This window comes from Varroa jacobsoni, unplaced genomic scaffold (assembly GCF_002532875.2).
Source record: "Varroa jacobsoni isolate VJ856 unplaced genomic scaffold, vjacob_1.0 scaffold_332, whole genome shotgun sequence".
Lineage (NCBI taxonomy): Eukaryota > Metazoa > Arthropoda > Arachnida > Mesostigmata > Varroidae > Varroa > Varroa jacobsoni.
This window is the reverse complement of record NW_019213234.1, coordinates 235,440-258,207: the sequence shown is the minus strand read 5'-3', so window position 1 is coordinate 258,207 and position 22,768 is coordinate 235,440. Positions and strand designations below refer to the sequence as shown.

At 42.5% G+C, this 22,768-nt stretch overlaps 2 protein-coding genes across 22 annotated transcripts in view; both read right to left on the bottom strand.

The window, feature by feature from the left end:
* The window catches only part of heph (polypyrimidine tract-binding protein 1 heph), a gene marked incomplete at its 3' end in the record, with an annotated part of 317,749 nt that overhangs the window by 73,474 nt on the left and 221,507 nt on the right, over nucleotides 1-22,768 (bottom strand).
* On the bottom strand, nucleotides 2,812-21,885 carry LOC111259453 (uncharacterized). Of its 3 annotated transcripts, none has more exons than XM_086967906.1 (2): nucleotides 18,444-21,885; nucleotides 2,812-2,976 (listed from the first exon to the last, which is right to left on the bottom strand). In XM_086967906.1, the coding sequence occupies exons 1-2, from the start codon at nucleotides 18,778-18,780 to the stop codon at nucleotides 2,939-2,941; spliced, it is 375 nt and encodes a 124-aa protein (XP_086824032.1). In that variant the 5' UTR covers nucleotides 18,781-21,885; the 3' UTR covers nucleotides 2,812-2,938. The 3 variants fall into 3 exon arrangements, with proteins under 3 accessions (XP_086824032.1, XP_086824031.1, XP_022687227.1); XM_086967905.1 differs by having other exon boundaries at nucleotides 2,812-2,926; XM_022831492.2 differs by lacking the exon at nucleotides 2,812-2,976 and adding an exon at nucleotides 2,983-3,130.

Below are 22,768 nucleotides of genomic sequence, written 5' to 3'. Positions count from 1 at the left end.
CCCTAGACCGGATCTGCGACGTACACAACGTTTGTTGCCTGGTCTGAACAAATATGCTCACACAGCTCGCTGTGCCTACGCACCGCGCGGAGGTGACCCCTTTCGCGGGCCGCTCAGATTTCGTACGGGCCGTTCTGTGTAACCTACTAATGTAATCTGCGTTACGCCAACATTTCGTTTAGACATTACCGATTGCACAAGACTCAATACCATCCGCTGATACAATCGTTCCTTTCCACACTAGATATCGCTGTGTAGTCAGCTCCAATCGAGTGTAGTGGACTTCAAAAAATCGCGTAGGGAGTCTGCGTGGCTCTGTAACAAAAGGAAAAGCCAAACGAAGGATAGATCAAGCGCCACCAAACGACTAACCAGCCGATTCCGTACGTTCTTTCGTCGACTGGAGCCGACTACTAATAAGTAAAAAAAAAAAACAAGCGAGTACATCTATTAGCTACCTTGCGTTGCCTGTTGAGTATGACAAGGCACATCGGAGTACGGAGGAAAATACTCTTACTACTAACTACCTGAACAATCCCTTGACGACTATAGGACGCTGGCGGTGTAGGCGATCTGATTAGGAATAGACGTAACAAGACAAGGGCAGTGGCCGTGTCGACGTGGACAGGTCGATTCACAGACCAATCCCCTGGGATCTAATACAGTTGCTGGCTGGACTATTAGTTTGTGAGACAATCTACAACGCGCTCGTGTGAGTTTACTATTCAGGCATTGAGATAATTAGAGGAGTGCGGATCCACTACGAACAGACGAAGCGAGGACAGAATGAAGCCGGGGTTTGAAAAAGTCCACGACGCTTACGCTTGGGGATTCAGGGGGGACAAATCTAAGTAGATCGTATTTCGATCGTCTTGTTCAGTCAGGGAATTACGAGCTAACGAAAGCCCGGCCAAATGTAACGAGAACGACGGACCGCCCCAACAAACAGCAAGTTCAACTGATAGCTATAGCTGCCAGATTGAGCAGCTTACAAGGGCTTGTGGGGGTGCAAGTTAAGAATGGATATGATGGCAGCAGAATTGCAAATAGGGATCGACTGCACGCGACGTCATTTAACATCGATGACGTCGGTGGGAGAACAAGGGAATAATTGAGCGACAAGTCGCTAACCCCATTTGCCTGCTAATTTAGAATGGCTTTCAATCTTCTTCACTTATACGCCGTGCAGAGGCAGCTCAGAGACCAAGTAGCTCTTAAAAGGATAAAAACAGGCTCAAACTACTGCGTCTATGCGACTTGGATGCGAAGTTCAACTCGCGAATCACAATTTCTGCATTTTGCCGACGTTCTACGTTTGTACCTCATATAAGGATCTCGACGTCTGTTTATCTCGCAGAAGATAGATAGTATATATTGGTCATTCTAAGGAGCAGGCGTGTAATACGGAAAGTAATATAATATACGGGCAAGTGAAAAATATTTCCTTGGCATATAATGAAGCTCTTATTACTTGCATACCAAACCATGCGGCTCACGAATTAACTAACATCCCGATAAAGCGCAGACGCAAATAATATATTTACCAAGTTATACAGGTATCTCATAATCTAAATCAATTTTAAATTGAACGAAGCTTAACGAAGTAAGTACATAATAGAACCAGCAACAAGTGTCTTGTACTATCTGACAGCACCCTAACTGATAGAGGGTTGTAGAACAATAATGGATTTCGTGCTCAGGCGAATAGATAGTCGTATATAGGAAATAACGTATATATATATATATATATATATATATACAGAGGTCTGGATAAATAGGGACTAATTTCGGTAAACATAGTATGCACAGAAATAATATAATAAATTATTTAATAAATAATACACTTTTAATACTAAACAAAAGCCAGCTATTATTGTCTATTGTGTTTACGCCAAGCGCACTACATTTTAGCCTTTGACATTTTTAACACTTTAGCCTGCTTAGAATCGACCGGTTTACGCTGTTGCTGGTCTATACGAAACTAATTAACTTTTTTTTTCTAAAAAATCTAAAGGGGTATATAAACCTATATCTTATGCCAACGCAGAACATTCGTTAAAAAGAAATAACTTTAAGGAGCCGCGAAGTATTTAAGACGGTGTGGTGCCTCACTTTCAAATATAAGGGCTAGTTTCTGGCGACGCGCATATCGCAAACTTTATGAAGAGCTTAGGTTCACTTCTTACGGCACTAAAATCCAACAGATATTTTTTAAAGACGCGAAAGCCAATACGCTTTCTCACCGCTCTACTATATAAAGCAATTTTCGCCATAAGCCACCCTGCCAGTTTATATCGACCGTATATATATATATATATATATTCGTTTTTTTGCGGCGTCAATTACCCAAATGCACGATGATTACCGAAGCTTTTTAGGAAATTGGAGGATTGGCCTTAATAAAATTCTGTATGGATGAATGACAATAATGGAGATAGCTATACGTGTGTGCTTGTCACCTGTTTGCTCTTGGCAACGAAGGCGCTTACTGGGATTCTCAGTCGTTCTGCTGGTGGACAAGTTCGGGGAACTACCTCGAACCGAACATGCTAGGTGATCGATTCGTTTAGTCGGTGACTACAAGCTTGTCCACTATGCGCACAAAAAAAGTGGCCCATGTGCCCAGGGGGGGCATATGTGAAGCAACCACCTGAACACGGGGCGCAGCCACCCCTCTCAAACCCTCCGGCAAAAACACGATCACCGTTAGTAGTATCGATGACTCGATATGTTACTGTCCACTACTACTAAAGGGCAAACTATTCTCCAAACTGTTATTGGATTTCAAATTGCGTAAGAAAATATACGGGATTTGTAAACATACAACTATCGCATTTATTGAGTTTTTCATAGGACGAGTACGCACGAATATGTTTACCAAGTATTCACGCGTAATTAATCGTAAACTTTCCGGCATAGTTTACAGCTGAAAGAATGATTACCGTGGGGGCATTTTGAGTACACGTTGTCGAACAACTGTTCTCCAAAATAAAAAAAAAAAACATATATTCAGAGATGGAACGCAATCATATCTACACTACGAAAGGCGAAAACACGACACAATTGTGAGACTTGCCATAACCGATGTGTGACATTATGACCAATTCCAGCCATTTTGTTGTACACTCACCTGCAGAATAGAAAAGACAAAACGATTAATTTTCCTTAACAATTAATAGACTCGGTTCGTTTTAAATTAACAAAAAAAAACTTCACATTAGGAACAACGTATGGATTGAACTCGGACTAAAACATAAACAATGCTTTGGTCTGAGTTTCCTTAATCGACGCTCTAAATAACAATTATTGTTGCTTCTCATAACGTATTATTGGATCAAACTGAAAGATGACGAAACGACCTTTATTCTATCGTTTGCCACAATCCCGTAAGTGACCTCCAGTAGTCAGTGGAGGTAACGAACCAGACCTAATTGAAGTTCCTACTAACATCACTGGCGTCTAATGTACAAACCCCTTAGGTATAGACCATTCAGTACGCTCTACTCTACGTTAGGCTATTGGAACCACTGAATTTTCCGGCTTATGGTTTTCCGCCGACCTTAGTAGTGTTTGACAATTGATGAAAACCGTGTCGGTGAAGTTTGTGCCCATCAACGACTCTTGGAAGAAGCTTTTCCTTTTCTCTAGAGTTCTCCCGCCCTTAGGCAAATCGTTGACAGCAAAATACGATATTCAGATCTTAGGGATGATCGTTCAGTTGACTACTGCGCTCAATGATCCCCTATATATCGATTCTACTTGTTTAGAATTTGTCAGACACCTTTTCTAAAAGCTATCTTGGTTGTGTTCATTTTGTTTCGATCTCTATTGCCTGCGATGAAAGCTGAATATAATTTGGGCCCTTGCCTCAACCCGAATATCTCCAGCTTCCGATTACATATACAGGTGGACAACCATTACGGCAGTCGCTTCGGGTAGACGGTGCCTCACGGAGTCGCCGCTTAAAGGACGACGGACGGTATCTTGGGCCTTAACTGAACTGCCGACTGCCGCTCCCGCTGTGACGTGGCTAGTTAGCTTAGACTTTGATAAGTCTACTCCACCAAATTGTGAACTGTTTACTAAGGGCGTGGTACACAGCTAGAGACTGTACAGTAAGGGATTTATTCGCGGCCATAGAGAGACAGAAGGTAGAGTGCTAAGTGAAAGGTTTGTCCAAAGGAGGAAATCACCCGGTAACGTTAAAGCTTCTGCTTAGGAATGATGTAGCAGCAGCAGCAACGGAAATACTAAGGTTAAACATGGACGACGGACAAGTCAACATTAGTGGGCTTCATCCAGGGTTAGCCAGGATATGATCGGGTTATCATGTAAATAAAGAAAGAGCAGGAAGAAGACTTCTTTCGACTGGGTTCTTCCATGGACGTTTATGTAATAGGCGTTTTCTTCAGGGTTAATTGTTTATCCGTATTCTACATCAACAACACGGTTTGGTTTAGTAATCTAAATTTGTTTTGAGAATGGCCTATTGTATTAACAGAGTTTTGTGAATAAAGTATCTTCGGAGCCCTAATAATTCCGCCACCGCTTTAATTTCACATGACGCAGTCGTTCGCCGTGATATTCATTTGTGTCTTATCACCGTATAACGGAACTGTACGCGCAAGAGTGACCATGGCAGGAACCACTGCAAGATGCACAACAAGACGCACGAACCCATAACTACTTTGAAAGGAGACCTGAGGACGAAAAACGCAATATTGGAATAATGTGCCATGGGAATACAAGCGACATGATAACCGAAACGTAATGAAGACTCAAGCAATATCAAGAAATAAGAATACAAACAGTTGAATAAACCCAACACGAAAAGACCCCGATACTCTATTTTGGCGTATCACTATACTGTGTATAACTATATATTAGATATAGCAGCACGTAATAATATTGGTGGACAAGCAGACGTTTGGGTCTGCTTGTCCACCAATACTATTACAACTTCCACCAAAATAATAGAAGACCTTTTTTTATCCAGGCTTTTGTCCCAGGTTGCCAAGGATTTAAACCAGCAGCAAGTTCCGGCGCCGAATGTTCCTCTTACTACTGATAGCAGTCAAGCTACTTCGGTTTCTTCTTTTCTCCCCCTCTTTCTTTTTCGTCTGTGTTCTAAAGCCCTGTTGAATACTGCAATAGGAACTGGCATGGAAAGAGATCGCAGCGTTATACGGATAATTTTCATAACGATACCGCTGTTCGGGACAAATGAACGAGAAAATCGCATAGTTCGCTAGCGGCCGCAGCGTGTGCGTGAGCCTGAATGAATACCCTGATCTTCATGTACTCGCTTACAGGGTAGGATGCGAGGCAAGCCGCAACAGACCAAAATATTCGAAGAAGGAGCTGTACGTGATTGTAATATAGGCACGGAAACGGTGTTCGCGTAGCGTCTAAACTTATAGCTGACATTGGACTCCTGTTGTACCCAATTAAGCATTGTTGATGTCAATACGCCCTAGACCAGACACCTCAACATCCATTTGATCACAGCCTCGCCCAATACACGCTCGATGTCGTACTTTGTTCTTGTTCATTGACGATAGAAACACTCCTATAGCAGCGTCCACCATTCCTTCGCGCTTCATCCTGGCTCACCCCTTAATAGGATTCGCCACGACGCCCTGTCCGTCAAAGTTGGCAGACTCGACGCCGTGACTCGGACCAGCGCAAGGACTGACCGCAGTAAGAAAGCATCAAGAGAAATGGACTAGCCCGAAAGCTCGTTGGCTTACTAATTGCTTGTTATGCAACATGCAACAACCCACAAACGTTCTCTTTCCTGCGCCATATAGTTGATGGAGGTTGTGTGATGGAATTTACATCAACCAACCGTACAGTTGCCTCCTCACATGATGCGCACACATTGAACGGTATGTAACCGCGCTTAGTAACGAGGGCCGGTGAGGCCCTGACGTAAAAACATTAGTGTGCTTTGCCGTGCTTTACATGCATCCCATGCACTTTTATGTCGTCTAGCTGGGAATGACGAGCAGGATTAACGAGGAGACAGATGGCTGAAAAAAGAAAGCTTGCAGTTGTGTATCTACTAGTATCATATGAACACGACGCTTATTGCTCACATTTTTGACGCTTCGAATGTGGAGAACTGGTTTTCCCACATGGGGTAACTATATAATGCTGTATGTGTGATGTAAAAGGACGAAGGTAAGGGGTTTCCATAAACCACTATTACAATAGGTCTTATTAGAATTCTGTGGTTGTTACAGTTGCCCGAAGTTCAGGTGTTCTGGTCATAGGAGCATAAGGGGGCCGGCTCATATGCAACATACCCCTAAAAGGCGTCCGAGCTTTATGCTAATGTAGAACATAGTATTGACGTAAATAGAATTAGCGCTGTATTGTAGAAATTGTTTAGTGCTACGGTCGGCTATCTCTGCAATACACAATGTGTAATAAATGGGCGCATCCCTTTAATGTTGTATATATTTGAATGGCCGACACTGTCGTCCGAGTTTGCACGCCTCCACCATATCGTATAGCTTCTGTTACTTGTAATAGTTTTTTGATAATTGATGGTTCGGTGGATTATCAGAAAGAGTTTATTTTTCTGTGTAGACTGCAACAGACCCAATATCTAAGGCAATATGTTTCTCCTTTCTTCAGCGGCGTACGGTACTGTAATCGGCTGTTAGAGAGTAATCTGCAATTCAGTCAAGGCCCTACTTCTGCCGTTACAGCAGCAGCAACGGCAACATCAGCAGCGGACGGCAGCGGAAGATTCACAACGCAGGAACACGCCCGCTATTGGTTTACTCGATTCGCAACTCCATGCGAATATAGGAACTGTCAACTGGCCTTTAGCCAACGTGGAACGACCAACAGTCACGAACAGGTCTTCACGGGTACTACCATCCACCTCAGATAGCCTGCTTAGCTCGAGCATGAACCTTTCAGTGCAGGGTAAACATTTCTTTAATTGTTTACCCAGCGCCACAGAGTCTGCTTATGGGGTGGGCATTGGTAGGCAGTTATAAACTGTGTGACCCAAGTCAGACGTTGGTTCCCTGTTGGCTAGCCAAAACTAGTGACTGCCTTTTACCACACTAGCTTGCGTACTGTTTGACGGCGGCAGCTTCGCAGTCATAGGTGTATATATAATTACAGGCATGCCCATACGCGACCCTATAGAACCCACTTAGCTAAGTAACTCAGCAGACAACCACTGGGTAAAGCTATAACCCACTCATTTATACAACTAAATGGATGTGCCTATATTCGCATATAACGGGCTTATAACGATGGCGGTCAATCACCGGGCGGGCGGTGCGCTTCAAGAAAGAGCGTCACGACGTTGGCGTTTCGACGATACGACGCCTTTACCGTTACAGCGGCTGCTGCGAAATACAGCCGGGGGGTCAATGGTGCCGCACGTCGATAGCGATTGATAAAAGTAGATAATTTTCCAAAAGTTAATAAAACGTATGCAAATATAGGATATGCTTCCTTGCACTATTTAACATACTTGTCACTTATGCGCCATATCACATTTAAGGCTAAAAACATCGAAGAGATCTGAGTTGTCAGGAAATGGAAACTTCATAACCGCCATAACAATTTTATAGCTCGACAGTTTTCTTCACATAGTCTCGTCTCAAAGATTAACCTTACCGCAGAACATCTACTATATGAGATACAAAGCTACGAGTTCATAAAATGGGTCAGATGTAACAATGTAAGACAGCGACTCATTACTAAGACGATTACAAAAAAAATAAAACTTACAGTATTCAATTTAGCATTTTTCCAAAAGACCGCATTACACTTTCGTTGCCACAAATGGTGTATGTGTATGTTTATAAATAATACTACATACGTAAACAAGTTGTTAAATGTAGGGGAATATATGGAAGTTTTACTTCCGCCAGCAACATAAAGCCATATAATGTAATAGTAATGCTTATTTCAAATATGGTGTCAAATGCTGGTCAGTTCTGGGCAAATCTGTATTGAAGGGGATCCTACAAGGCGATGCTGGCTTTGTGCATATGACATCGGACAGGAACACCTGCCGAATCAGGTCCGATTTACGGATAGCACTGCACATGGACGGCCGCTACCTGCTTGTACAATTCAAAGTGGTAAATAGAGGACCATCCTACTATCCAGAAGAATTTCGTAAACTTGTTCGCCAGCGCCGCGTAATATGAAACGCGTCCTGGATACCAACAAGGCTTATACGTGCTGATAAAAGGCTAAGGAACGGAACTAGGGATGGTGGCAATACGTGCGATACCGAACGACCGTTATTATAGAGCATGGTAGAACAGATGGGGTACGACACGTCCAACGAACAACGCGTCATCGACAAAGCATAGGGAAGCGACAGTATCGGAAAACGGCTGCTGATGATGACAATGCAGTAAAGATATTTCAATAACAGCGGTATTTAAAATTCTCAATGAAAGAATCTCTTCAAGTTTATACGGTGCACCATTTCTTCTATCATACGATTGCTAACTCCAGAGCTACCGTTGAGGCGCCCGCTTCAGTACACATTGCTTCTTTGTAGAACCCCAGATCTCATGGGGAGGCTCGTTAATTGACTCGAAATCGATGCATTGCGGACGGCATCGTTAGCTGCCATCTGTGAACAATCTGTTGAGGATGTAACAATGCACAGGAAGTGCGCTGATTCTTACGTGTAATAACGAAAGCTGTTCGGACCACGGTTCTCCTATCGTTCTGGTGAAATGCTTTAGTTTTGCAATACAGCTAAAATGGCAAGCTGAGGTCTACGAGTTAATAAAAGCGAATCCTTTATCCAGAACCGCGAAAATTTATTAACCACCCCGACCTGATCTAAACGGTTTTTTCTTCGAATTATTTCGGACCTTTATCCCACCCGATTATAAATATCAAATCACTGCAATTGTAACATTGTGTACTGCATGCACCAATCGTTATATTTAGCCGGGTGTGAAGTTTAAAGCAGAGATCATCCAAAAGGCCGGCTATCCTTACACCTCTTATATGGTAGACCTAGCTAACCAAAACTGTCTCTTAGTTCTTTGGTAGATTCACGCTTTTTAAGATTTTCTTAAAAGGCTTCACCTTGATTACTGTTTTTAGTTCTTCAATGCGCCATTGTCAAATGCATTCTTATCAAAACCAGAGAAAAGGACGCTTTCTACTGGGTTACCAAGTAAACTCGTTTTTCAAGTAGAGACACTTGATCCAAATGGAATGTTCTGATTACGTAAAGTCGGCCAGGCCGAAAAACACTAAGGCATGTAATTTTTTCAAAATATTTGTGCATAAACATAGTCAGGCCTTCAAAGCTACGGACATCAATGTCCTGGTGAGACGCTGGCGGAGCAACGACGCTGCAGGACACATTGCTTATGGAGGAGTCCAAGACCCGACTAAAGTCGGCATTTTGTTGAGTGTTCAACGTAACAGGACTAGGAAGTAGGGCACACATAGGAACAGGTTTCGGCTTCGGCGTCGACGCCGCTCCGATGCGAGCTCGTCTGCTTCCTTATTCATGGCCCGTTTGTTGTTACTTGGGGTCGCTCACGGCAAAATTGAATCGTCTTCAACACGCATATAGACAGAAGCTAGTACCCATCTTGTTAACCTATTTTTCGTTCACTGTTTCGGTGATGCCATGTCCGTGAAGTAATGCACCGCCTACAGTCCGACTAAGGTCGCCTATAGACATCGAGTAAAGGAGGATTTGTATTTTAAGTTGAGCTTTCAATGTCAGCCACTTCGTACATGCTATTCTCAAACTTTCTCTGGCTTTTACCACACGTTTTAGCGCGAAGGTAGCGTAGACCTTGTCGGTATCATATCTTTTCACTCTGAAAGGCTCAGCTGACTGTTGCCACCTCACAGGAGAAGTGACAAAGCTTAAACAATTTTCAGTAACCTAATTATCACTATTCTCTACTCTTAACTGTAATTACCGAATACAACAAACCCAGCTATAAATTCAAAATGTCTAAACTGTGCACCTTATATTTATAAATAGAATATAATCACCACGCGATGACACTTTTTATACTCAACTGTAATCAGCGCTTCTAATTTCTAATATTTTTGTTACTTCAATGGTCATTTTAGTGTTTCCAAAATTATATGAACTGCTTTTTCCGTTTGTAGGGTCGCTGCTGTAGCCTAGTTGGTTGCGAGAATTAAGCCGCATAGAAACACCCCATAGATAATATGGAATCATAGAAGAAACCTCTAGCCTTCGCGTAAATTCTTTATGCCATTTGTCGATCTCTCCGGTTTTCACCCCCAGCCTCGAAGTGGATACTCCAGTTTATACATAAACCTGTATTTAGTCTTTATTAGATTTAACCGTTGCGCAAGACGCGCCTCATGCCCCAATATACTCGTTTCTATACTTAGTTTTCTTCCTTCACAACTAGAAGATGGTTACCAAGTTTGCATTTACACCCCGTACCGAGTTCTCATTAGATAGGTCGTGTTTTTTTTACAGGATCGTGAAAAAGCGTCATTACCATTGCTGCGTTAGTAAAAGTGCGGCAAATGAACGATTTATAAAGAGTTGAAACAGGCCGAGAATTCCGTTGGCGTTTCATGACGAGCGCCCAGCATTTAACCTCTATATGCGTGCCTGTCTTGTGGGAACTTCCGAAGAATTGTACGGTCGTTTTGCCTATTTAACTATTATGTTAGGGTCGTACTGGCGACAGCCCAACGTCGCACGGGTTTTCTTCTTCGCCCATTTGACCATGTATCTTTATTCCATTCCATATGCAATTACGGAACCTGACGCGACCCACTGAATATCTATAATCTCAGCTCTTCATGGCTTACCTTGACGTCGTTTGTCCCATAGACAAGTACAATGCCTCAATTCCGTTTTACTTGCAGTTCCACCGCTTCGCTCAAGACGCTGCTGCAGCAGCTCCGTTTAACGAAATGCTTAATAAAAATTTTACCATATTTCATTGACTTCATTCGTGGACGATATTGTGTTTTTGGTCGCGATGCTGTTCGCGAGTTTTGAAACTGCGGGCGATCACAAACAGGCAACAAAAGGTATAGCAATGGGCTTTCGGTGTAGAATTCACAAGCAAGTGCGAAGCCGGATCGCTGTGTTGCCTGCGTTTCTCGCGTAGATGACCGACCTTTTCCATAATTCTGGATCATAACTAAATTCTCGACAATAACGGCCGGGGTTGTCCGTCTGCTAAGCTTTATGTTTGACAAGATTGATCCCTCTATATGGATTTGCGTGTTATAGCATTGTCATGTGTTACGTGCAGATATTGCACGCCAAAACAATAAAAAAGACAAGCAGACCGGCCACTTGACACGCAATGAGACTCAGTGAAAAAAAAAAAGTTATGGCTGATACAGTTATTAAATTGGTTTGCTACGTATAGCAGTACTGGACTCTGCGTGCCTCTATCTTGGTACGATTCTATGTGCATACCACCGATTATATGCCTGCAATCTAATATACGATCAGCCAGCCGTTCTTTTTTTTTCAATGAAATGTCAGGTGCGTATTAAGATATTCCTGAACCGAACATTTCCATTGTCGATAAACACCTCGGTTGATTCTAAAATTTTTTTACCAAATATTCATTCGCTTTAAGCTCATTCGTACCTTAATGTATGCCGTGCTTCCAGGGCTGTTGAGCTACGAACCAATACCTTACGAGTAAAAGTTTCATACACCATTGCCTCGGGACAACAAGAATGGCATTAGAACTCACTTTTCTTCCTACTTTTTTGCCAAGCCTTGCCTGAGGCGCCAATTAACATTCACATGTACACGATGCACACAATTTGTCCGGAAACGCCTTTAAAGCTAATTTCACACAATCTAACCCTGTGTTCATTGTCAACCTTTCACCAACGAAAATGCTTCAACTCAGTGCGTCTCTACGGAGCGGCTTGCGAATACTTGTGTCGAACCCAATCCTCTATCGTAAACTTCATGAAATGGCACAAAACACGAGAGGATCACAAGGAGATCAACCCAGACCTGCAATCCGCGTCTTCGGTTGATTCTATTGGCATATACGTACCCAAACGTTTGTTAACACAAGCAGAAAAACAATACGTCTGAATACATGAATATATATACATCTTAATCGTCGCGCCATAAATACACGCGTCCACCGATGTTCTGTATTTCAAGAGCTTTCGAAGTACAACTGTGTATGGCCGATATACGACCCCTATTCGTGATTGCGGCAGCGATCTCCAAGCCATTCGGCGTCTGCACAATGCATATGTCTCTGTCAAAGTACGTATTTATGCATACACGAGCGATACAAGCGTATACGTTCGCGTCCGATCATTTTCGACACTCGGAACTGTCCGAACTAGCACCTTTCGCTACAATAACGCTTTGTCCGCCCGTGTGGAGCAACGTGAACTAATGACTGAAAAATCAGCCGAACAACTGATTGCTGAAACTTTTTTCTCTCAGAGGATATTATGATTCTTATTATCATTATTGTTATTACTGTATGATATTAAACAGAGACTACCTTACCTACTATCTTTTGAACATTGTTCTCAGTGCTTACTTAGCATCGGCTGCCTACTAAGGGTACGATCTCCTGTAACTCCTGATGCGATTAATTAACGAATCTGCATATTGTATATTTCAGTCGCAATATTCATCACACTATTATTATTATTATTATTATAATTATTATAATTATATATTCACAGGCCAATTTCCAGACATATTGAATTTCTATGCGTTCTCCATATTTGCGCTGGCAGCACAAACAAATGCAAATAATAATAATACTGTCAACCGTTCCGTTGCAGCATTTCCCTCTATAAACAGCTTTCTAAAAAGATCAGGTCGGCGCTTCACTGCTCGTAATGTATCTGTAACATTTACATTACGGCTGCTGGTAGCTTTTGTACTAGCAACGGATGTGATTCACTATATTACGATGCGCCTTCAATCCACCACTAGAAACACCCTATTACACAGGCAGTGGTGGCGGGAACCTGTGATTAGTTACAAATGCCACTCGGTAGATCCACGGTCGAGAATGTTGTGCCATATAATGGGTTGTAGCTTTTATGGGATTAGTTATTCAGATCAGTTAGCCGAGTAACCTGCTGGCTAGTTGAACACTTGACAAAACCCTCGGATCATAATTCTTTTTGCTGGCCATTATTTATTATTTAATAAACACGTACATTACACATTTTGCTACTCCATTGAATCCCTTCAGATATTTGCTCATCTGGTTTTGATTCGGCTACACGATCATTTCATTTATAGACGAAGTGTTCGATTTGTTATTGCAAATCTGTTCGTATTGTTACATGCGTTAGTTGTATTGGTGTAACTCTAGCATTAAAAAAAAAACATTAGTAAGTCTCGACTGTTTGCAGTCATTGCATATGGGCACAAATTACAAATACAATGCACTTGCCCACAGCCACCACTTTTCCAGCAGATCACGCAGATATGACTGGTTCGCTGACAGTCGCGTTTGTGTGCAATAATAAGCAAAGTAACGGTTCCTTGACTGAATTACTAATATATATATATCTGTATACGGTTGACTACTCGTTCGACCATCGTCTTCGTCATCGTCGTGACCGTATAAGCCCCATTGGAATTGCAACGCTGCTACTCCCGTTTTTTTTTCATGTTTGTGAACCATTCGCTGCCATAGAACGTGCTCGTCTGGTGGGACCCTGAACCGAATAGAGCCATTCCTCCATTCCTTCATGCATATCTGCATCAGCCGCTTCTCTTCTCGACCGCACCATATGCCACTGGCCGTGTGTAGTAAGTCGTTTCGTATACACAATCGTAACCAACTCAGGCTATGTAGCCAATCATCCTAGCATAGGCAGGCAATTGTGAGACAGGCCAGCAATCATATCTACAGTAGTTAGGAATTAGAATGATGACATCACGTCTACGACCCATCGTGACGGTACGTGAGCTACCCCCTTTTCCTCGGCGCCGTATCCTCCGCTGCCAATTCCTCTGCAGTTTCATATCAATTAACGAATTCAACCGGTTCTTGCTAAGAAAATGATTTAGATTTCAATTTACGGAAATGCAAGTTTGTACTCATTATAAATGAATCATGTCTCTATCTAATTAGCGTAATGATGAAAACTGAAAGGCGTGAAAAGTCTAGTCAAGAACGAATTTTCATTTGATAGTATACACATGGAAGTAAAGTAGCTGAAGTTATCAACGCTTACTAATTATTTTGCCACTTAAACACTTGGTGTATGAACCTAGGGAGATGTCAATAGAAAACACTTTCAAGACAATATTTAATTTCTCATCACAGTGTGCCCAAGAAAAAGGTTACTTTAGGTTAGATGTTTCTCTACCTTCTTTTTATTAGGTTTCTGTTATTATGTTTCAACTCATGTCACCACATTACTTCCGTATTGCCATACATGATTTCAGCTTCATATCTCTGACCATTAATTTTCCAGCAACAGTCTGTGTGGAATTTTCACTTATCTCCAACTACGGTACATAATGTCCTCAGACAAAATTGGCCTGTAAAGGGTCTGCTTCTCCATTATGAGGCCATAAACAACACAGTAATTCACAACACACATACACCGATTTGTATTTGACGTTACGATGGCTTAACAGGAGACAAAAAAACACAACACGAAGACGAGCAAGAAAGTATGCCATGAGAAACTCGTCAACGTTTATCATTTGAAGTCGGTGATTCAAGAAAGGCGCGTATGCTTAGATAATCATATTAATTAGAATATATAAATTCAGATTAATTATACCGTGTAGCCTTGCCTATCTAAGATTCGAAATGCCCCTGCGCAGCTGTGGGAATTTCGCAGTAATATACATAAAACGTGACATTCGAACGGATACAGTGTATCACTTTCAGGACTGCAGAGACCGAAAGCTGCATGCAGTCCTCTTCAGATCGAGTTCTCTACAAGAACGAATCTCGATGACACACGGTTTTAATCGTTGTACGTTGCGAGTGTCCGATGCAAAGCATGTGCTTAAGAGTGTTGTCAGTTAATAAAAAGTACAATCGTCAAACATGTTTTAGAAATAACAAAATCGAACACATAATACCGTGATTACTTGCTATACTGTGGCAGCAGATCAGTTTACGCTGCGTATACTTGCGTGACAGTAGAACTGCCTCTGTTTTCACTTAGTATGTGTTACCTAAACTAAACTAAAAGCCCGTCCATCATATTTTGTGCGGTAAAGAAAGCGAAGCAAACCTACAACATAATAAACCACGTTGACCGCAACCACGCTTGACTACTCCATTGTTCACCAGGCCATCCGTTAGTTATTTGTGACATTACTCTGAGCACAAGGTATCATCCATTCTTAGCGGCCCACTGTCAAAGGCAACATCGTGGAATCACTGCCATCGACAATTTTGCCCCCCCGAAAAAAACCTATCCATATATGTCGTATGGAACTGCCCTTCAATCAGCAACTGATAGAAGAATGAAAGACACAATCTTCCGGAGGACTTTTTTTTGCCACCTTTTGCAATCGTTGCTCATGTAACTGCTGCCCCTGCCATCGCATCGTGCTATGGTATGCCCGTCACGTTGCTGAGCATTACGTCCTTCATTCAACATCGTATATCGTTATAAAGTCATAGAACAATTTTCGATCGTCATTATGGTTTTTCGGCTATTTCTGCTATTACAGCAGCAGAAATTGTACAGCTCCACACGTTTCTACACTACCTATTACTGCTGTATCCCAAAAAGCCCCCGTACCCCCCTAAGCAACCACTACTCCCAGCAAAATCAGCCGCACCAATAACAGCCGTAGCGGCAGTACACCGTAAAGTCTAAATCGTCAGAAAACAGTGAATTCACGAGTCTCGGCAAAGCCAGCATTGCTAATACTAGCGCCAACGGCAATCATAGCAACAAGCGCGATTGAAGACCTGTCACGGGGCGGCTAGCGTGGCTGATGTGATGGTGGTTTGTTTTCCCTTTATTTCCACTTCTCGCCATATATATACGTATATATATATGCCTTGGCATTGTCTTGCTCCTGCTTGTTTCCCTGTATTCACTCCCTTCTGCTAGTTTCTTCGTACCGCCTCAGATCAGGCTTAGCTCTGAACCGCTTCGAGACTCGGCAAAGACGACGACTCTGTGACGGTAGCAAACGCCACACCACAAGGAGCGCTAGTCAGCGCACGCATTGCTCTTCGCATTGTTGGACCGATGCACGTAGAGCGCAACGTTAACCGGTCCCATTTGAGTAGCATGACATTAGACTCTCGCCTGTTACCGTCGCTGTAAGGGTGGTAACACAATATGCTTCATAGAACATAGTATTCTACGCTTTATAGAACTATGCTAAAAAGCTGCTAAAAAGGAACAACAACGACAATAGCAGTGGGGCATCGTCGTGGCGGTTGTCATCCCAGTCAGTTCAACCCAAATCGCCCTTCAACGCAGCTCAGTTGAAAAGACGACGTAGTGTTCAGCGTCGAATGCCGGCGACAGTGGCGACGCGCAAATGATGCTGTCGGTTCCATCAATGCACCTCTCGTCCAAGAACAGTGGTAGTAGCTCTTGTGCTAGCTAGAAATGAGAAGACCTTGGAGGGAGTCCTTGCCCTGACGCTAGCGGAGCGTTGGCTGGCGATCTCAACAGTCGGAGGAACAGCAACGACGTAAGTGGAGCTCGACGTAGTTCCACGGTCGAAGCAGAAACCGGCTCAGGCTCATTTTGCTGCCTTGTTTTCGAACGCACACGCCACTTGTAGATCCAGAAATAAGGATGGCACTAGCGATAGTAGGAGCATGTGGAGTTAGCAACAGCGTTCGTAGCGATTCTAAACTACGGCTCGTAGAAGCTCCGCAACGTCATTTCGTCCGGCTCTTCGCCCTCTTTAGCAGAAACACAGTAAAGTAGAAATAAGCCTGCCTTGAATAAACAGTTATAATATACGTGAGGATGGCAGAGTTTTGACGGTTTTTCTGTCCTAAGCCGCGGCGAAGCCTTTTGGCGTTACGAAAAGTTTGGCTACCGGTGTACTTTCTAGTAGCCGTTTGCGTTTGTTTCGTTTAAAAAAGAGCTCATGGGCCTCTTTTGTGAGGGGATACCTCTTAGTTCTCGCGCGCAGGTAAATACCCGCTGGTGCCGTTGGAAATCGTCCGGCGTCTTTTTATTGTACTATGACAAAAAAGCTCAGAAAGGAAATATTCGCTCTTTCAATACGCGAAAAGCCTATGTTTAAAGCAATCGGACGTGCTGCAGATTGTAGTATGACTAATGTCGAACCAAATTCATATATGCTATTACGTAGACGACGACTAAGAGATAGGGTGCTATCGCGCATTTTTCGCGTCATAACTCTCCCTGCTGACTGCTCACCTACAGTGTTTACTGGGTTGGAAATTTGGCCATATTTGGTTGCGTAATAGCTCTGAAAAACACAGCACATACCGGGTGGATCCTGCTCTCAAAGCGCATGCTTGTGAAAAAGATCAATAAATAAGTAAATGCGCACAATGAAATTATTATTAAATGAAGAGTCGTTAGTGACGACGCATTGGCAAAGCCATTATTCGGAATCGCAGTTGATACCATTATAAACCACTCATTACCTAGACCCATTAACATTACTCTTAAAAGTCCGTATTTACGTCTTTCTGATCTTTTGCCCCTCTTACATCGCGCTCAAGTACATTCCGCTAATATATGGAAGACATTGTACTTTATCTCTGTGCTCATTGATAATTTCCCACCATAACCTGATACCCACGCGACGATTCATTTCCAGTTTGACAGATTGACGAAGACTATTCAATTGCATAACAACAGCCATCCCATTGATATAACAGCTAAATCAAACGTTACTACTTCTCGCAGTATAATTCCCTACATCCAGAAACAATTCAGCACCCACAGGTTCTACAGTCTTCTAGAACGCGATCGTGCTGAAGGTTGAAGCGGTGCTGTGAATGCTACAGTACCATGCGCCTGCATATTCGGGCAGACGATTCGGAATAGGCGATGCCGACAAGAATATCAGCAGACGCGAACTGCCCCTGCCATTATTGTCTGTCGTCGTTACAGCATCCACAACGACAGCGGATTCGACTATCGCGGCAAAATGGCAGTGTATAACCACTAAGAATTGCCGGTTTCCCTTGCATCGTCTGCTTGACTCGTACTGTTTTGTTAAGAATTGCCCCGTGGTGGTTGTTGTTGTTGTTGTTATCACCATTGCTTTTGCAGTCGCCCTCTGTTCTGCACAGCTTCGGTATGGCAAAAAGAGACTCGCCAACCCTTCGCTGTTGGCTGATGACGCCAGTAGCCAGGATAGCAGCGATGGCCAGGCGAAACGATCAGCGGCCAAACGTCCCTACCCGCACTAACACACGCATACACAGACACACGCACATAAACATAGCCATAGACAGCCACAGACACATACATACCGTCATCAGCACTAGAAAGTTTTGCTGCGGCGCAGGAGCAGTGCCAAAAGACGTATGCGATAGTAGTGATCGAAACAATTGCAGCGCCGGACAACACCGTGCAGTACCGACCGCCAGCTAAATGTGCCACGCCGGCGGTCTTTGGCATGATGCAGGGGACCGCGGTCGCTTTACGGCTGCGTTGGTCACCATCGCCGTCACTGCACGCCATGCGGCGCTCGTATAAACGGATGCTCGTCGGGGCCGAACGCTTTCCCAAGGTCATGCAAAGAACTCCACCGAAACTATCACCGGTCCTGACAGTAACGTTGGCGATGCCAGTCGCCATCATCACCATCACCAATAGCAACAGCAGCAGCAGCAGCAGCACACATGTACCAAAACGATCGTGGTGATGGTTTGCGCCGGCGCCAGCGCCAACGAGACAGACGGCGGCTGGCGGCCATTGTTAATAGCCTCGTCGGTTCCAGCGTCCGTAACGGCTATAACCGCAAGTAAACACGAGTACGAGCAGCCTGCGTAAATGTAACTAACACAGTGTGTGACGACCACTACGCCGAACGCTTCGGCTGTTGATGTCGTGGCTAGGTGAGCCCTATGTAAAGTTAGAGAACAGTCTGGTCGATGACCCAGCAACCAAACAAAGAGCAGCACGTCTAAAGGCAGAAACCGCCACCTGTTAGAGCTACTTTGTATTTGGCGTGGGCCGCATCGTCTGCTACAGTCGTGGCAACAATTCAAAAAACATGACAAATTTGGACAGAACCAGCTGTTGGAAAGATTCGAAAAAAGACACCACTTACTTCAACACGGCATTTCTACTATATGTATAGACGAACATATTCAGATGTTTACTGAAGTCAAGTTGAATATATACACGATGAAGTGGTCGCTCGAAACAAAAAGGACTATACATACGGCGTTACCATTGCCAATCTACAGTCGGTTTTTTGACGATATCAACTATATCAACGAATTCATTTATTCGAAGAGACATCAGACATAGCAATCTGACATGACTGTTCATGGGCATAATTGATGATCTGTTATAGTTGTTTTTCTTGCAGAAAAACGCTATTACTTTCATCAGAAAAAAAAACGAACTATTCGAACACGAGGACAACAAAAAAAAATCAACTGCGGCCATATATAGTGAAGATACGGACGGTCATTTACATGTAGGTGTTACACCTAGAAACTGTAGCGCCAGTATACGGCTATACAAGTTTATCGTTGTTCCAACAATAGTACCACGCTGTTCAGCTATTGCTCTATGGGCATTTCGATATATAGATCAATTTTTCTTTTTTTAGATGATATTCAGTTTAGACGTTGGATTTGAGGAAGAAAGATATATTCTATTGAACGCTCATTCTGCGCTGAACACAAAAAGACCGGACGGCCTCAGATATCGCCTATTCTTGCAATCAAATAATAGGACAACGCAAAGACTTCTATGGATGGAGTGACCATTTTGCGTGTTTGCTTCTAAGCCTTAGATATTATGCATGTTCCTCGACAAGAAATTCCCAATTTCTGTAAATAGTCCATTGAAGGATCAACGCTATTCGATTAGCTAATTGACGGCCACTAGCGGGACTTGTCTGGCTGTTACTTTGAGCACCATATTTCCCACTTTTGAACAATCTAAATAAAATTTGAGGAAGGACAAAAACTACATGGGAACCTTGAACATTTTGAGTATACGTATGGGCTCTTATTGGTCATGCCGGATCCTTATATCTAAATCAACAGTTTGTTACTAAATTGCAAAACAACAATTATATTATTCAAGGCCGTTATGTTTATCTCTTTTAGATGCCAGTAAATAAAATCAATCTGCTCGCAAGCATCGAGTTCCACCAAAAATTGAAGATGACCAAGTGTGAGAGCAAGCTGTGAGCAACTTAAACTTAATTCAATAAAAAAAAATAACAAATTTCAACCCAGAGTGCTTTCATGGCTTCCCGTTTACCTTGACACATGTAACTTCTAACCAACGAAATGCGCTTACTGCGTAAATTTAGATAAGGAAATAATTACTGATGGGCCCTACGAATCATTTGATTTCGTTTAACCAGGCGTGTTTATACAATGCTATTACAGGATATATATATATATATATATCCTGTTATAGCATCCGCGCCAATCGTCGATCAGCGCATACGCCACGTCGCATCACGCAGAAAAGCATGTTCGATGCAGTTCCTTTTGAAATAATTCGCGTTTCTTCATTTAAATACATAAACGCACAGAATTATTAAGGGTCCTTCTTCCTCCAGTTACGTCTGCTTTTTTCGACCGTCTTCGTCTTCTTCGGTTTTTTCTTTTTTCGTTTTCATTTGGGAAATTATGCTGGTTACATCATCGGTACTGCCTTTGGCGCTGCCTATGTCATCAACTAAATGCCGTCGTTAGTCAGCCGCAGTCAAACAGACTTAAGTTTACCCAATTCGCTATAGTATAAAACACGCGTCGCCATCGCATGCACCGAGTTACACGGATACAGACTGGTTCATGCTTATATGCACACAGCTGCGTCGGACTCTCGCCAAAAAGATTTGATGACTTTTAAATAGAAGAGGGAATACATGGACAAGCAATCAAGAGAAACCTACGCATTTGCTTGGACGGTTTTCTTCAGTATCATCAATATCATCAAATCGCTTTATCACGGGTTCGGTCGATATATACTTTTCGATAAATCAAATAGTTCTTCTTCCACGTGAATATATATATATATATATATATATATTCCCCCATCGAGTATTACCATGATTAGCAGTTTCTGGATATAATGTATATCTTCATTAAGATCTACTACGATGATCAGACAGTTTTTTTAGAATGAAATCGAACAACTAGTGATACGGCGATAAACTGATTACGTAGATCCGTATATAGACTTTGTTTGATATACAATTGATTTTGATTATGTCACAAATTTGCAAGTGCTTTGGGTGTTCATGTTGCGAATCCCTTGAAGTACTGGGATATCTATACGGTGTCTACTATTTAGAAATTGATATCTTAGGATTTCTCTGCTAAGCATTAATTTCTAGACTGCAACAAATGCTAGGCCGCATCTGATTAAATAACATTGGGTTTCATATTCATCGCCAATTCGCTATAGAAACCAACATCAGAAATTTGCATCGAACTAAGAAGAACGGCTATGAACAGAACTAGGTAAACAAAGCTTCAACAACAGCAAAATAAAAAGTATTGTTCTCGCAAATACTTCATTTCCTTTGTCAAATTTTAGCGGGCTGCTTGTTATTCATATGCCATTTTTAAGACCAAAAGGAAGCCAACTCTGTCTAGAACAGAAGCACAAATTCGTCATCGCAAAAATTGAATATTTGTGTTTGCTGTTCAAGTTTGCCCCAGACGAATCTGCCTTAAGCTAAAAATTACCTTGGCTGCCCAAAATTGGGAGTCTACGTTGTTGCCTCTATTCATATGTGGTCCGAGGGCTCTGAAAAGACTTCCGTAAGACAAGATTCAGGGATTACAGTGAAAGGGCTCATTAAACTCGCCCAAAAATCATTTCTAATGATCCCAGAATTTCAGTGTTAAAATTAGCGGCCATTTTTGAGAGGAGAGAGTTTATCGATAACCAGATCGTTTATATACGTCCCAACAGTTAGCCTGTTTTAGACTCTTTACGTCTTTCTTAACTCTTTTGTAACAGATTTTCCGTGTAACTGCAAATTGTTTTACATTTGGCCTATTTGAGTGAGACTTTAGCGAATTTACATACTATTGTCGCGATAACAACGAAAACTTTTTCGCCTAATTGAAAACGGAAACTTTTAAAAAGGCCCACAAGGTTTTATTAAAACGAAGCTATTGAACACATGCGGCAGTGGCAAATGTCCCTGTCTATGTATATCCAGAAAGTTTCATTGAAGCTTCTGTTTTCATATAACTGTTTCTATTTAGGTGCTGCTTACAAATAAACAACACATATATCCCAACTGAGATATATATATATATATATATGTCTTTCGATACAATTCTTGCACGCTGCTCAATCGCGAAAAGGCGCTGTACCTTGTATCGACGGTCTGGTAGGCTAGACTATACGCGTTCAGTGTTTTTGGTGACAAGCTATGACCGAACGTTCATTCTGAGTGCGTTTATTCACAGGATGTATTTTATTCAGCAAATAAACGCGACAATCAGTTCTCCGCAGGTCTAACACTGACCAACCTTAACACGGCTCACTTTACAGGATGTTTACAGAACAGTGTGCGCCCACTCTCTGCTGGGTCACTGTGAGCTCTCTATCAGACTCTTGTGTGATCTGTTATGATCAACTT

Bases quoted from the DNA above. Each gene is read 5' to 3' on its own strand.
- LOC111259453 (XM_022831492.2), bottom strand. From the start codon at position 18,780: ATGGTGATGATGGCGACTGGCATCGCCAACGTTACTGTCAGGACCGGT. The intron at 3,131-18,443 runs GTATGTATGTGT...TCTATTCTGCAG, and splicing joins ACTTTCTAGTGCTGATGACG to GTGAGTGTACAACAAAATGG.